The 15,167-nt window shown below is 34.2% G+C and overlaps 1 protein-coding gene across 13 annotated transcripts in view; it reads right to left on the reverse strand.

The window, feature by feature from the left end:
* Positions 1-15,167, reverse strand: part of RYR3 (ryanodine receptor 3) — a 199,910-nt gene that overhangs the window by 131,426 nt on the left and 53,317 nt on the right. For all 13 annotated transcript variants that reach the window (XM_015630068.2, XM_015630070.2, XM_015630065.3 and 10 more), the window contains 5 exons: positions 14,235-14,347; positions 13,784-13,883; positions 9,497-9,590; positions 6,169-6,243; positions 5,146-5,302 (listed from right to left, as the gene is read on the reverse strand). In XM_015630068.2, coding sequence (XP_015485554.1) covers positions 5,146-5,302; positions 6,169-6,243; positions 9,497-9,590; positions 13,784-13,883; positions 14,235-14,347 — 539 coding nt within the window. The remainder of the gene's footprint in view (positions 1-5,145; positions 5,303-6,168; positions 6,244-9,496; positions 9,591-13,783; positions 13,884-14,234; positions 14,348-15,167) is intronic.

The following is a 15,167-nucleotide window of genomic DNA, read 5'->3' on the forward strand; positions in this document are numbered from 1 at the left end:
TAAACCTCTTTTAAAGACATTGATCAATGGTTGGTTGGAACACCCATTTTTTAAGCCAAATTTATTTCTTAATCCCGTTATACTTCATTTAAAACTGGGTGATTTTAAGGCTTCAGAACTTTAAAATAAAGTAGTTGTCCTTTAAAAAAATTATTCAGGAATAAGAACAGAATTACTCTGAAGGCTTTGTAATAGCAAGTTATGTATATATGTGATTGTGCTGGTTTTATATGTGTAACAAGGTTTTTTTAACTCATTTCAGGCTATATAATGTTCAGTATCTGTGGATAAGCAGGAGTTGTATTATATCTATGCTAATCTGCTTTCATTTATATGTAATTTGTCACATTTCACCAATCATTTCTTGCAGGTACATTTCAGTGTCAAGACTACGGGGAACATGTGTCACCTCATATTTGTGTGGACTGGGCTGTCACCTACAGAAAAAGATGAACTGTTTCAATACCCATTTGCAGTGAAGACATTCAGTGAAAACTACAATAAAATAGAATAAATTCACTAACTGTCACCAATTAATTATTTGTCTTTACATAGTAACCTGAAGATTAAAACCTTTTTCTTTAAGTATTGTGTCTGCATCAATAATCAAGCATCAATAAAAATTTCAGAGAAAGAAATCATGTGGGAAGAAGCAATCCTAATTAAGTTACTTATTTGAAAAAATTTAATGATACTGATTCCTTTTGACAACACTAAATATAGTGAAAAAAACAACTTTTCACTTCAGAAATAAATTTTTAGAATTATTTCAGGGGCCTGAAGGCTGTTTTCACTTTGAGAAATACAGCACAAATTCCTTTTCATCATGTTTTGCTCTTTGCGCTCTGTCCAGCTTCTCTTGGATTTCAGCCAAGTAATTTGATCGCAGTGTGCAAAGACATGGCGTATTTTGTAACAGCTGAAAGTCTAGTCAGATAAAGATTACTGGGGGAGAAGGGGAAGAAAACATTCTCTTATCTAGATATTTGTACACAACAGTAAAATATCCAAACACTTTGGCTTTTAAAACCCTCTCTTCACAGCCTAGTCTCAGTTTAACTCCCTCAGGCCACGAATTAAATCAAAGACAAAGAATTGCATCATGGGCCTGGAAGGTGGCAAAGGAAAAAATAATAGCAACAACAACAAAAATAAAATACCCAAAACCAACCAAACAAAAAAAGATTCAATGAACAAAGGCCAAAGCTGTCAAAGATGATATTTTCAAAAGATGTTTTATATTCTAGAGGAAGGGCAAGACTTAGAAATTGCGAAAGAATTGTAGATTCCTACACGATAGAAGGAATATGAGGAATGGCAATGTGAACAGAACAAACTCAACTTTCTTTACAAATTTTTTATAGTAGTAAAAACATAGTAGGGGCAACATTTTTGCCAGCTTAAGGGCTTATTTAGACAGTCCTAAGAATGGCTGTCTGCTGGGCTCCTACTAAATCTAACTTTCATGAGCTGATTAAAATTTTATCTTTTGATTTGCACACTGTTATTGCATTAAAAATACTGCCATAGATACTCCAATTCAACAAAAGAAAAATATAAAAAGTCTACAGATATTAGAGCTTGCTACTGGTATTATTGTACTCTGTATATTTTGCTTTGTACATTTGTACATTCCAGTAGACAAGAAAAAAATGTTACTTTCATTTCATGTTCTATTTTCTCTTCCCATAAAAATAAGTAGAAAAAATTGTTTAATACTGCATTTGAAATGCAGTGCTTACTGGGAAATTAAAATTATAAAATATTTACTTAAAAATAAATATTTGAGCTTCTAGAGATAAACGTAGGTAAGGGTCTTTGCAATATCTATCATCTTATTATAAAACCAAATTAAGCTTTATGATTACTACCATACTATTACGACATCCTAATGACATGTTGAGTCCCTAAGACAGCTACATGTTGGCAGTAATATTAAAATGATATCAAATCCTTCTGCATGAGTCATCTGTGACTTTTGAATGTGTCAGAATGTTACTTACCAAGACTATACCAATAACTTCTTCATTGTCAATTGTACATACCACCGCAAAAATAAAATATGAAATCTCAAATATTCATTCTGGGCTACACAAATCAAAATAAACAATTATTTTTAAAATATGCTCCTGTTTCCCCTGTCTTTAGTCTCAAGGAAATTTGTAAGCAGACCCAAGGTTCTCCTCGGCAGTATATACTGAGCCAAGTACTGTGCTGGAATGAGAACATCCCATTTCAAAACAGGATTCCATCTGGTGTAGAGAAACTGCTGTCTCTGTTGTCACAAGGCATTACAGATCTGTTGCCTTAAATATAAAGGTTGAAATTTTAAAACTTGGTCAAAAGTATATTGAAACCAATAAAAGATGTAATTTGGAGGGGGAGGTGGTCTATCAATTTCTGAGTCTTGTAAGATTAGTTTGCAGAAATTAGGAAGCAGAATAGGCATGTATTACATATGTTATTTTCATTTAAATCAGCACCATAGTGTTCTTTAGCATATACCTTATTTTTTTTCTTTAAAGTTCCCTTCTGTTCTTATTTATGTAAAAACATGTTAAGGAAAACTCTAATTTGAGTTTTATAATTTAAAATTAGTGTTTTAATTTCCAGTGTTATCCATCAAAAGGAAAAAGCCATTGAAAGTAAATATTCTATGAATGCCATAATAGGTTTTGACAAGCAAGAAACACACAAGATAGCTGAAGTGGAATATAACAATATTGAGGATGAAGGTGCTTTTTCAACAAGAGGGTCTCTATAACAACTGCTGGAAAATAGGACTTTATTTAAGTCATCTGTTACAGGGTGCTGGGTAGCCTTGAGGATTTTCATAGCCACATAGCTCTGCTTTCTGGCAAAGATAATATCTTTTTTCTATAAAACCCTTTTGCTGGGTTTTTCTATAAAACCCTTTTGCAAACTGGAAAGAATACCACAATGAAGAAATGTTTAGTTTCTTTTTGGATACCCAGCAGCAATGCTTATTGTAAACAACATGGTGTGAACTGGTGTTGACCCTACCTAGAGCAAAAGGCTAGACTAGATGACTTCCCAGCCTCCTTCTCAATCAGAATTATTGCATTAGTTTAAGGGATGAGAGTGCTGTAAACAGACAGGTATCCAGCACCCTATTTTTAAGAATCTGTGCACAGCTGGACATGAAGACAGCTGTCTTGAAAGTTCTCTGAATTCATGCCATGTTAAGGTATATGAAAATGAAAAGGTTTCTTCATTGAGAAAATGAACCAATAAAATTTTTATAAGTACATGTATGCAGAAATTAAGATTAAAATACCTGCATCTATCTAGTCTGTCTATTACACCTACGGCGCTTTTCCCCTTCAATCTGTGTGCAAGCAGCACTTGGCTTTAAGAGCCTTTTTCTTCTTACAGTCCAGGTAGATCTTTGGGATTTATTCCCTTCCCAAACATCAACTTTCTTTCTTCAGGAAAAGTTATCATTGCATGGAAACACTAATGTCTCCACCCACAGGACAGTGCAGCCCAAACAATAAAAAACAATCCTTATTCTTGGCACCAAATTCATAACCTATCATGAGGTAAAAACATTCTGTTCTTTATAGGACAGCACTAATGGGAATGGATGACGAGACATTGACATAAAAATGTACACATTAACAACCATATTATGTATAAACACAGTAGGCATGAATGATTGTTGCTTAATTAATTACTACTGTACCTCAGCTTAGTTATTTTGGGCACAGCACTGTATTTTACTAGTGTGCCTTTCAGGCACACCAGAACAAAAACAGTAGGATAATAAGTAATTTTTACTCATTATTTAATGTGGTATGTGCATACATAACCACTAAATTTATATACTCAAAATTAATACATTTATATGCACAGATTAAAATATTGAAAAACAGCAGGACAGCTGGTGTCAAATTAGGCAGTGAGTACATCAAAGGAATTTTAACTCAATGTCTAACCAGTAAATGTAGTACTCCTGGGATACTCACCATTGTTACCAATGACTTGCCAATAATGGGAAAAAATTACAGCTGTAATAAATGCCCCAGCACAACATCAAATGTACAATCTATAGTACATTGCCTTTGCACTGAATAAAGGATGGAAAACTATGGGGTAAGTAAATCTTAGCAATCTAAGAAAATTTCCTGATGGTTTTTCAATTATTTTGTTCGGCTAAAATAAAAAAATTAATGAAATACCATATGCAATCATACTAATAAACATTGTTATTTTCAACATCCTAAAAAGAAGTATTTGATTTATTATACTAACAAAAGTAACATTTTTCAAGACTCTTATTGTTATATTATATCTAGTATATAGCTGATTTTAAAAATTCTTTTTCACTTTGAGATTTCTTTTTTCTTAATGATCATATAGCACTAAGAATTATTTGGAAAATCTAGCTTTTCTTGGTTGATAAAAAACTCCACTTTAACACATATAGCAACTATTTATAAGTAAAATCATGAAATAATGTAAAAACCTTTGATCTTTGATTATAAAACCTTTCAGTTCCTGAGGAAAAAAAGTTATTAGTTTTGCCTACCTCCATAATCATTCTTCATTGTCTCTCCCTTGTACTGTTTTTCTCGGCTGGAAACAATGAAAAAGCTAATAACATGCAATTAGCAGCTCACTAAAGAGCATAATTTGAAAACATATGGTTTAGAAATCACTGACTACATTTGCCTTACATTTAGGAAAAAATTGATTGAGTTCTGTTCTTATCAGCACACTGCATAAAGAATAGCAACTGAACTGAGTTCAATTGAATTCAATTATGACAGAAAGAGCTGGAATGTGTAACACTCTAATGAGATTCTGTCCAACTAAAATAAGTCTATAATTAATAAAGTATTCATATTAAACCACTATATCTTGCACTGTATTTGCTTTTAATCTTGTTTTTTAAAACTGGTAACAGTTTCATTTATTCTAAAGTTTATTAATTGCTCTTATTTTTCCTCCATGAAACCTTTGTTATTCTTGACACAGGTTGTTTACATTTGAATGTAAGTGCACAGTGCCTAGCTTTAGCTTCAATTTAGAAATTACAAGCAATTTTTACAGTTGTTGAAACAATTCAGATTAGATTTTAGTGCTTCACATTGGGAACAGATGTACATAGTTTTTATTTACCTTTGATGCTCTAAAACAAAAGGCTGTAGATGCTGTGTCTGACTTTTCTCTGTCTAATATCACTACTCCTTCATCCTCATTCAGAGCCAAGTACTTTCCTGTTGTAATATGTCGAAGACGAAAAGGCTGCCCCCATCTGATGTTACTTCCACTCCAGCTAAACATGAGACATCAAAAAATAGTTCAAGTAAGTAAAACTAGAACTTTTTCGTTAGGTTTTAAAGGATGTTCAGAAATAGAATATGATATATATATATATATATATATTCCTTTTTTGGTTCTGATTTCAATACTTGCATTAAATCAGATGAAAACTGTTAATTCATTTGCAGAGGAAACCCTGGAAAGGAGTATGGCTTCTTGTTTCTATACCCTCTCTCTGTCTTATCAGGGTATTACATATGGCGTCCATAAAAAAAATCCTAAATGTGTAAATTAACTACTATATTTTGGTTGACTGACTAAACAAACAAATTAAGCCTAAGTGGGGCCTCAGCATCCCACAGAATTATCCTACATCTGTGTTAGTTATGAGGGCATTTCACTTACAATCACAAACACACCAAGGGTAAAACAAACACAGTTCAGATGGCCACCAAAGGCCATATATAGTCTTATGATATATATTGAAATTTCACTTTCATGGAAATAACAGACAGATAATCATATAGGAAGAAGATAATTTTTAAAAACCCAAAATACAAAGAAACACAGAAGAGGTATAACTGCTCTTATTTCTACTAAAGCTTATAATACTCCAAGAAAAATTAGGAATTCATTTTACTTTTATAAAGAAGCAATGCTTTAAGTACACATATCTCATAGCAAAGCTGCTTTTGATATGGGAGACAGAAAGAAACCTATTCTATCACAGTACATTGCCTTTTATTATTGACAAAGAGCCTACTAACAAGTATCATAAAGCATGGCAAATAAATATTCTGCCTTAAGGGTCTTTAACAATCAAATATCTATTAATATAACAGAAGTTGCTAACCAAAAGACTTTTTAAAAGATCAGTACCTTATTCGAAGGGGTTCTACTCTCCACAGTGACCTTGCTCGAATGCCAGCTCCTCCAGTTTCATAAAATACTTTCCTACAGAAAAGAAAAGGAAGACCATCTTATGTTTATTTGTGCTTACACAGTATTTATAACTTACTTCTCTGGAAACTGTACATGACTCACTACTTTTCTCCCAGTAAATAAATGTCATTGAATGGACAGAAAATTCCTACTCATCAGTGAGACTATGATAAAAAATCCAAATGTCTCAGGTAAATGAGATTATTTCCATTAAGGTAGATTCTCTCAGGAGCTGATAAAATGCATAGCTTTGAAAGTGGCTGGGAATGTCGTGTAATTTGGTAAGACATAAAAATACGTAATTCTGACAGTTCCCAAGATATTGATCTTATAATACATAGCGTATTTTAAAATAAAGATATACATTTTCACATGAAAACAACAAGAACATAACATCAGAGACTTCATTCCTTAAATTATTTCTATGATTCTTATTAAAAGGCAAAAAAATGTGGTGATAACAAAAATTCTGTACTATAATCCTCACAAAACAGATAACGCATTCAGAGAAATAAAAATCAGGAAGGGAAAGGATTAAGCCTTTACTGTAATATAGCTTTCTTTAGCTACTGGCTGAGGGTTAGTAATGTGTTCTAGTGTAGAAACTAATACTCTATTCAATAATCAAATACAAAGAAAAATTATGGTGGATTAGCCCTGTTCACAGGAAGTTTTTAATGTCTTAATTATCATTGATGTCTTGTCACCTAATCACCAGAATTTGCATAAACTTTCTCATTTATAATGAGTATAGGAAATACAATGGGTAATAGGAAAGGTCTGAATACCTACCAAAAATGAAATACTTTCTTACATGTAATTCCTCTGAGAAGGATTAATCCACCCTAGCATGCACAGAAGCTGGACCTTCTATTGTACTTAAGTGTCTGAAAAAAATGTGCAGCAAGGGAATTTTAAATCTGCCTTCCTACTCTGGCAAACTTGACTGAATACAGCAAATGCATGCATAAAGATGTCACAATCTAGCTGTTATATAGCTGAATTAAAGTAGCAGTTTGAAATGCAGAATTTTAACTGGTTTTCCAAATTGTCAAATTCTTTTCCTATTTTTGACAGCTAATAGACAAAAATTTAAAAAGCTGTTTAGTAATGTTATGCAGCTGTGGGACCTGAAAATCAACTTTTAAAATAAAAGTTTTGTTTTTCATATCTGAGCAAGTATTTCTACACCTTTTCTTCTATTGAGAATACTTAAAGGTTTCCTCCTAGAGCAACAACAATAAAATCCTGGAAGAGTCATAAAGAATCACATACTGGAGCATGGCTAATCATTTGCACCCAGCAGATTCATAAGATAATGAACTTGTACTTACACCTCTACTTTACTTAGGAGTCACATTTAAGGGCACACGTGATATCAAATATTTCAGAATGTTAGTTCACCAGAAGAATAAATATTCCTCATAGTAAAGGTAGTAATATTCCTACACATCTTATCCTGCATAAAAATGTATAGGTACTCTAGAATGAAAATAAACCAAAAAAAAATCCCTAGCTTTCAACTCATCCTCATTACCAGACCGTGAATTTGATCTTTCAAGGTCATTTCCAACCTGGGCTGTTACATGATTCCCTGAATGTACTGAATGCACAATAACTATCTGGAGCTCTCCATTTTCATCCAATGTCTCTGGTTCTGCTGGCCTTAATGATTTTACTTTTGGCAGACTCTAAATCCTAGCTAAGTTCAAAACTAAGTATTCATTTCCATTCTCTCTGACCTCCTTCATTTCTCCTTGGTCCAACTCAACCATTCTATCTCTAAAGGACTATCATAGGTACAGTTCAGTATCACAGACATAGCTCAGTTCACCTGATATAGTCATAGTCTCTGTTCACCTCCTACACTTTTTAAAATTTCAGATATTTTTCCAGTTTTTCTATATGCTTTGCTGTACTAGAATTAGTGACCTGCTCTTTCAGTAACAAAGCTGCATCTAAGGAAGAATTGCTGCTCTTTCACATCAGGATCCACATAACATTTTTTTCATCTACTTGATTCCATCTATCCATCTTTTTTTTCTTGCCAAGCTAGATGATGTTCAATATATCCACCCTAAGTACTTCCATTTGGCCTGTAAGAAAAAGACCTTAGGATTCTTGTCAGAGAATAACATCTTTGTGAATTGTTAAAGAACATTCTTTCCAGAAATGTCCAAAGATGAGATTTTTGTTTTATGGAAAGAGAAATCTTCGCTCTCGTCTAACAACTTATTTAACATTTCTAATGAAATGCATAGAACTGATTAAATAAAGAGGTGGAAACAAACACAACCATTTTCTACATCTGTCTCTCCCATTCTTATTACTATTGGGGTTTTTGTATTTTAATTTTATTTTGGTAATGGAAACATGACTCCTACAACTATGACATAGTACAAACTTGCCCTTACGTCTGTCACTCAGCTCATAGATCCAAAGGAGAGGATAACTTCAAATCATCTGTCACTACCACACACTATTTGAAAATGTTCAATTCACTTTGTGAATTTTGCTGGTTTTCACTTCTCTTTAGGACTTGGAGGTATTTTTAGTCCACAGAAATGTAAACATGGGAAATTTAGAGCTGACAAATTTACCTGACATAACTGAATTGAATTTGATACTTGTGGTATCAAATTACTCAAAGCATAACTTATTTGCCACAATAGGTAGAAAGGTCTTTTTTGCTGAATATGATTTTTAAAGCTAGCAGGTTTGTGTAGCAAAATTATTAGCTTGCTTTGCTTCTGATTAACAAAAAATTTCAAAAATACAGAAAAATTCAAATAATAAATCAATATAATAGATGACAATTGTAGATAAAAGTTTAATACAAAAGTGGTTTAGTGTAGCTAATATTATGCAATTTTCTTAATATGCTAATCAAATTTGAGAAAGCTAAAAATTTGCAAAAAAAAAAAAAAATAAGAAAAATATATAAAATAAGAAAGTCATTGTAGAGGCCAGACTTCCGGAGATTTTTTTTCACATGGTAACACTTTTTTACCTCTACTTATAGTAGTATGAACTAGAGACTAGCAACATAACAGGATTAAATCTCAGTGAAAATCAACAACTTGAATTTCAACAGTGGAAGAACTCATGACTGATTTTCTGTTTAGAGGCCTCAACGTCTTGTACAATGTCACCACCTAATTAAGCACTGCTGTAAAGAGTGTTTGATCTACCTAACTTCACGTTCAACTGACGTCCTGTTTCCTTCTTGAAAGAAGGAAATATGAAAAAATACACCATCACTTACTTGTGCTGTGAATCATTCTGATCTGTAGATGGAATTGTCAAGCACTCATCATGGCCATGGAAAAAACGTACTACATGCCCACCAAGAAGATAGCCTGAAAAAGAAGCTCATTTACTCATTAGCTAAAACATTGACTGAAAATAAAACCCTCATAAAAGTTGAATAAATTCAAGACCCAGATAAGATCTATTTTCCAAATTTTCACTCATAACTGAAACTAAACAGGAACAAATTTAAAGTGTCAATATACTATTTTTAGTACCTTTATTTTTTAAAAATATTTCATCTGGAAAAGAAGATAAAACAAAAGCTAACTTTTAACATTTAAAACTCAAATTAGGATTCTGAGACAAAGGAAATGAAAAACTTCTTTAAAACAACAAAAACAATTATTGTTTTGAAAATTGAATGCTTTAGGTAAAAGCCAAATCAAATAGATGATACCATAGTTTCCTCCTCCTTAATACAGTTTAAATGATCTAAATACAAAATAGTTTCATGATCTCATAGGTTTCTTCTGACATTTGTCATTTGTGCCAAAATCAAAGGTGCACAGCAGCAGCAGGAGACAGAGGACGGAAGAACACTTCGCACTTCTGAAGATTAAGTTTAATGGAAGCTAACTTTCCAACCCATTTAACACAAAGAGTACAGGTCAAAACCAGGCACTCTGCCTTCACATTAAAAAAGAAACGACAAGATGTAGGAGAATGACTCATCAGATCCTAGTCCAAACCATTCTGACCTTGTGAGTGAAGTTACTGCCTTTTAAAAGAACACATAAAGGAAGAAGCGGAGAAGGAAACTTTCATACTGTCCAGCTGATTTCAATAAATTTGTAAATGAGGAAAACTTTAGCTGACAATTACTGTCTTGCCAATTAATCTAAAAGTCAAAACAATGAACTCATGGGAAAAAATGTACTTTTCTATTATTTAGGCTTTCTCGATGGTTTTTCAAATAACATAAGAACGGCATTGTCTAATTCCTAATACAGTTTTATACTCAGGAAATCCCACTCTCTCTCTCTTCATTCCACTTGAGCTAGACTGTCTTTTGACATCCGATCATCTCTCACATAAACCATTCTGAGAATGTATATAAAACCAAAGCCTAAGTAGCTGAGAAAAAGTTGATTGACTGTCATGGGGTGGCTTTACTTTTAAGGTGGTTTTCGGAGCTAAGGAAGTTGAAGCTGCTGGTGGCTGATGGGAGTCTTTCCTCCTGACCAATTATCGGTCATTTCTAAGAATTGACAGCAGTTTTGACCATTAAAAAGTGAGTTCAACTTGTGAACACCCCCTTAAGGTGTACAGTCAAAGCTCTCTTGTTCTCTTTGTGTTTCTGGCTTCTGGAAAGATAACGAGGCTTTGTCTTGGCCTCCTCCCTCCCCTCCAGGCCGGACAAGGCCGCAGAGGGCGGGGGGGAGAAGCAGAGCCGGCCAGCCTGGTTTAGTTTTCAGTTTCTGCTGCTGGACTGAAACCTGACACCATGAACTCCTGCAGCTTTCCTAAAGCTTTAATTCTTTTACTATCTGGATAAAACATACAGATTACTCCTTTTTCCCAGAGAGACAGAGAAAGAAAGAGACAATCAACATGAAGAAGACATCATAAAACCACCAAGAACAGTGAGAAAAAAGTTAAGTTTTAGATGGGGAAGAGAGAATAAGGAGATGCTTTTTAAGCTGAAATATCTTTCTGTTAAGCTATGGAGATGGACAATAGTGTTTTGAAAAGACTCCTTTAATTCATGACAGAGTATATTGGGAGGAATGGAGTATTCAAAGTGTGGATTTTGAGCTAAAGAGAGTAATTGTGATACAGTGAGGTGCTGGAACAGAGTGAAGTGATAATTTGAAGCCTTGAGGGCAATGAGAAAACTTTCCAGGGAAGCTCACAGAGACAGATGAAAAAAGACTTTTGCCTTTGAATAACTCATCCTTAAAATGACATCCCTAGACTCATGGCCCATACACACCTCAGAGTGATGTGAAATGGGAGCAGTGAACTCTGATGACAAGATTTCTGGGCAGCTGGCATCAGAAAAATCAGAAAGCTATAACAGAAATAGTTTTCTTGTGAGAAACCCCATAGATCAGCAGAATAAGACTTCTGTTTCTCTACAAGGACTGATGAAAAGACTCTAGCAGAAATTGGGACTGTTTTAACCACCAAAGTTCTAAAGTTTTTTGTCTAGGTTGTCACGTGTACAAAAGAATGGTCAGGTAGTGGGGGATAAAAGAGTATTCTGGAAGTTTATTCTGGTGTTTTTATTCTTGTAGTTTTGTTAATAAACTTTCTTTATTCCTTTTAAGTTTTAAGCCTGTTTTACTCTTGTTCTAATCCATATCTCACAGCAAGAAATAAGTAATTTTTTTAGTTACTGCTTCAGAACCACAACATTGACACACAGAAAATCTCTTCTTACTCCACCCTAACTTTTTCTTTGTTTTTAATTAGAGTATTTTGGATTATGCAAATAATTCTGGGCCACATAGTATATGGGTTCCAAATACAGCAAAGGGCCACTAAGATTAAGAAATTGGTTCATGTCACACATGAGGAAAGGCTGAGACAAAGAGGGAGAGGGAGACGGAGAGGGAGAGGGAGAGGGAAAGGCAAGGCTCTGGAGGGACTATGAGATCAAAGTCACTTCAGTTACGCCCAGTGATGGGACCAGAGGCAACAGCCCCACACTGAAACATGGCAGGGTCTGTTTGAGCATCAGGGAATGTTCCTGAGCACTGGCACAGGTTGACCAGGCATGTTGTGGGGTTTCCATCCCTGGAGAGAGTCTAAAACTATCTAGATATATTCCTAGACAACATGTTCTAGGTGGATCGGCTTTGACACTGAATTGGACCAGATCCTTTCCAACCTCAATGACTCTGATTGTGTAAGCTCTTAGGAAGTTTAGCTTCCATATCTCTCAGGTACAGAAATCTAAAATATATCACTGGTCTTCCATGATCTCTCTGCGTAGCTTATTATGGTTTTCATCTGTTACAAGTTTTAAACTTTGCTGTAGGATGGTTTCTTTGCTTTTTTTTGTTTCACCTGTGAAGCCTGAAAAAACACAGACTTTTCCAGGGTTGATCCTGATTCTATTTATGACCATAAGGGCAGGCAGGCCCCCAGACAGCCATTTTTAAATATCCAGCTCCAGCATGCCAAAGCAATCAAAAAGTATTAAAAACAAAATCCATATCCCGTATGATTTTAAAATGAAAACCTAACACTCTGAGACAGGTTTCTTATGGGCCAGTGCACAGAAACACTGTGGGATGCTGATTAAAACCACTTGAGGTTAGAAAAACTCAACCATTGTTCAAATAAGACTACTAAATTAAGTCTAACACTAGGGTAGTCATCTTACATCAAGACTTACTATAGCTGACCACAGGGAAGTGCTATATCTGTCTCAGTTCCCTTTAAAGCTCCAGTTTGTTCTATGTTACTGGATATTAGCATATCGTAAATAATAAGTTTTACAGACAAGCCATACAAAATTATCCTAACTTAAAGACATTTAAGTCCTTTGTGAATGTCGAGTGCTGATACTTTGAATAGAGCAAAGGTTAAGTACAATGCTTGCTACAACAGTGTTAATGACAAACTATGGCAATGCAATCAGGAGAGATACTGACTGGATCAGACTTTCAGTACAGAACATGACATTTCTCAGAATAAGGTGATGCTTCTCAAACACAACCATGAAGTGCCATAAAATTTCCAGGAAGAAATCCTCACCCTGTGTTTTAGGATTTAGGCTGAGTAAGAGAAGACAATAAGGATGCATGGCTGTGACATCCAGAAAGGATGTTGAGGAAATGTCCGTAAAAAGCAGAACTAAAAGACAGAAATAGGGACTTTGGAAAAACTACTTTCCATTTTGCCTATACCTTTATCTCTCTTCTGTTTTATCTGTAGTGGGAGAATACTATTTAGGAAAATCACGATTAAAAAGCTAAGTTTTCTGGCTTTAGTTATTCTTCAGCTCCTACTTCCCAAATTAAAATAAGATTTGATTTCTCATGAAGCTTTTAAAGCTTTGTTATTCTAAAGTTACAGCACTCATTTAGCTTTTCTTCAGTAAATCCAGCTGATGTATCTGTATTTCCATGTTTTTCCTTAAAGTATTCTTCTCTCCTAAGCTCCTTTTCTTTATTTTCATTACATTTTTGGTTTATATTCTGAGGGGATTTTTTTTTAATTTGCCCTCTTTATCAAAAGCATACTAATTAACCTAATTTATATTCATGTCTAAATAAGTAAAATGGCAAACCTTCTGTAATATTGCTTCCTGAGCATATAGGATGCACATTCCATAGTGTCTGCATAAAGGAGGCATCCACCTGAATATTTCCATTTGACACGGAGAGATGCTGAAATAAGACAATAGTAACAGGAAACAATGAAAATTATGCACTAAAAATATTTAGTATATTAATTTATCAACAGAAGAGAATGTATCATAAAGTAAATACACTAATTTATTCTAAAATTAGTATTCTTCTAAAATTTGGCAAAAAGTTATGGAAGCAGTCTTCTTCTAGAGGAGGGACTCCCACACACACCACCCCATCAGTGCTTAAATATAAAAGTGCATTACAACCAGACATTGCTACCTAGATGAGAAAAAAATAACTCATATGAATCCCAACCAATCTCCCGATATCCCTGCAGAACTTTGTATTTTCCCACCACTTGACCATTATCTAAAGAAACAAACTTACCAGGTATCTTTCAGAGGACACACTGACCAGGATAAGGTCATCACCTATTCGAACTTTTTCTCCTTCTGACCTTTGCTTAGAAGCAGGGTGTATTGTCCACCAGCACGCCTCACCTAAAGAACAAAAGCACTAATCAAGGTTCTACAAAACAGACAACTCCCAAAAAGCTTAAGGATATCTTTATACAGCATTGAAATAGCATTAGAAAAATTTGTCTTATAAGCCATTCACCTTAAAAAACTGCACTGTTTCTCTTTTCAACCATTTTTGGTGATTTTCTTTTTGCTTGAAACTTTTTGTCAAATAAAATCTTTTTATTTGATATTTCCCTTTTCAAGTACTTTTAAAGGGAGTGTTTACAAAACACTGCTCAGAACTTCTCTCCCTTGGAGGCTCTCCTTGACAGGAAATTGCTGACAGCTGTCTTGATCTTATTTATCACCTTTTGTCTCTTATTTAATGGTCATGTTTAATTCATAATCTTCTGTATCACATAGCCTAACAAACTTGGAAGCAGTTCCAATAGCACTACAGACCATATAATTACAAAATAGCCAATCCTAAGGGTGACAACCATAGAACATTTCCTACACATTAAACATAAGATTCCAGGTTACTCTGCGCACACACACACACACACACACACACACGCATGCACAGAGCCACTCACACACAGACATTCTGGGAAGATTACCTAATTAATCTCACAATTTCACACTCTTCAGAGTGTGAAAGAAAAGACCTTGAAGAAACTAGTTGAATAAAACTTATAAATTTGGTAGAATCAAAGTATAAAAATTTGTTTTATTAGGATATTTCATCTAAAACCTCCTTAAAACAAAATATGAAGGTTATGAAACCAGTTATAGTGAAGACAATAAATAGAAACTACATCCATATAGGTGTGAAATGCTAAACTTTCCGAGGGAATAA

Source organism: Parus major, chromosome 5, assembly GCF_001522545.3.
Source record: "Parus major isolate Abel chromosome 5, Parus_major1.1, whole genome shotgun sequence".
In the NCBI taxonomy this organism is placed as follows: domain Eukaryota; kingdom Metazoa; phylum Chordata; class Aves; order Passeriformes; family Paridae; genus Parus; species Parus major.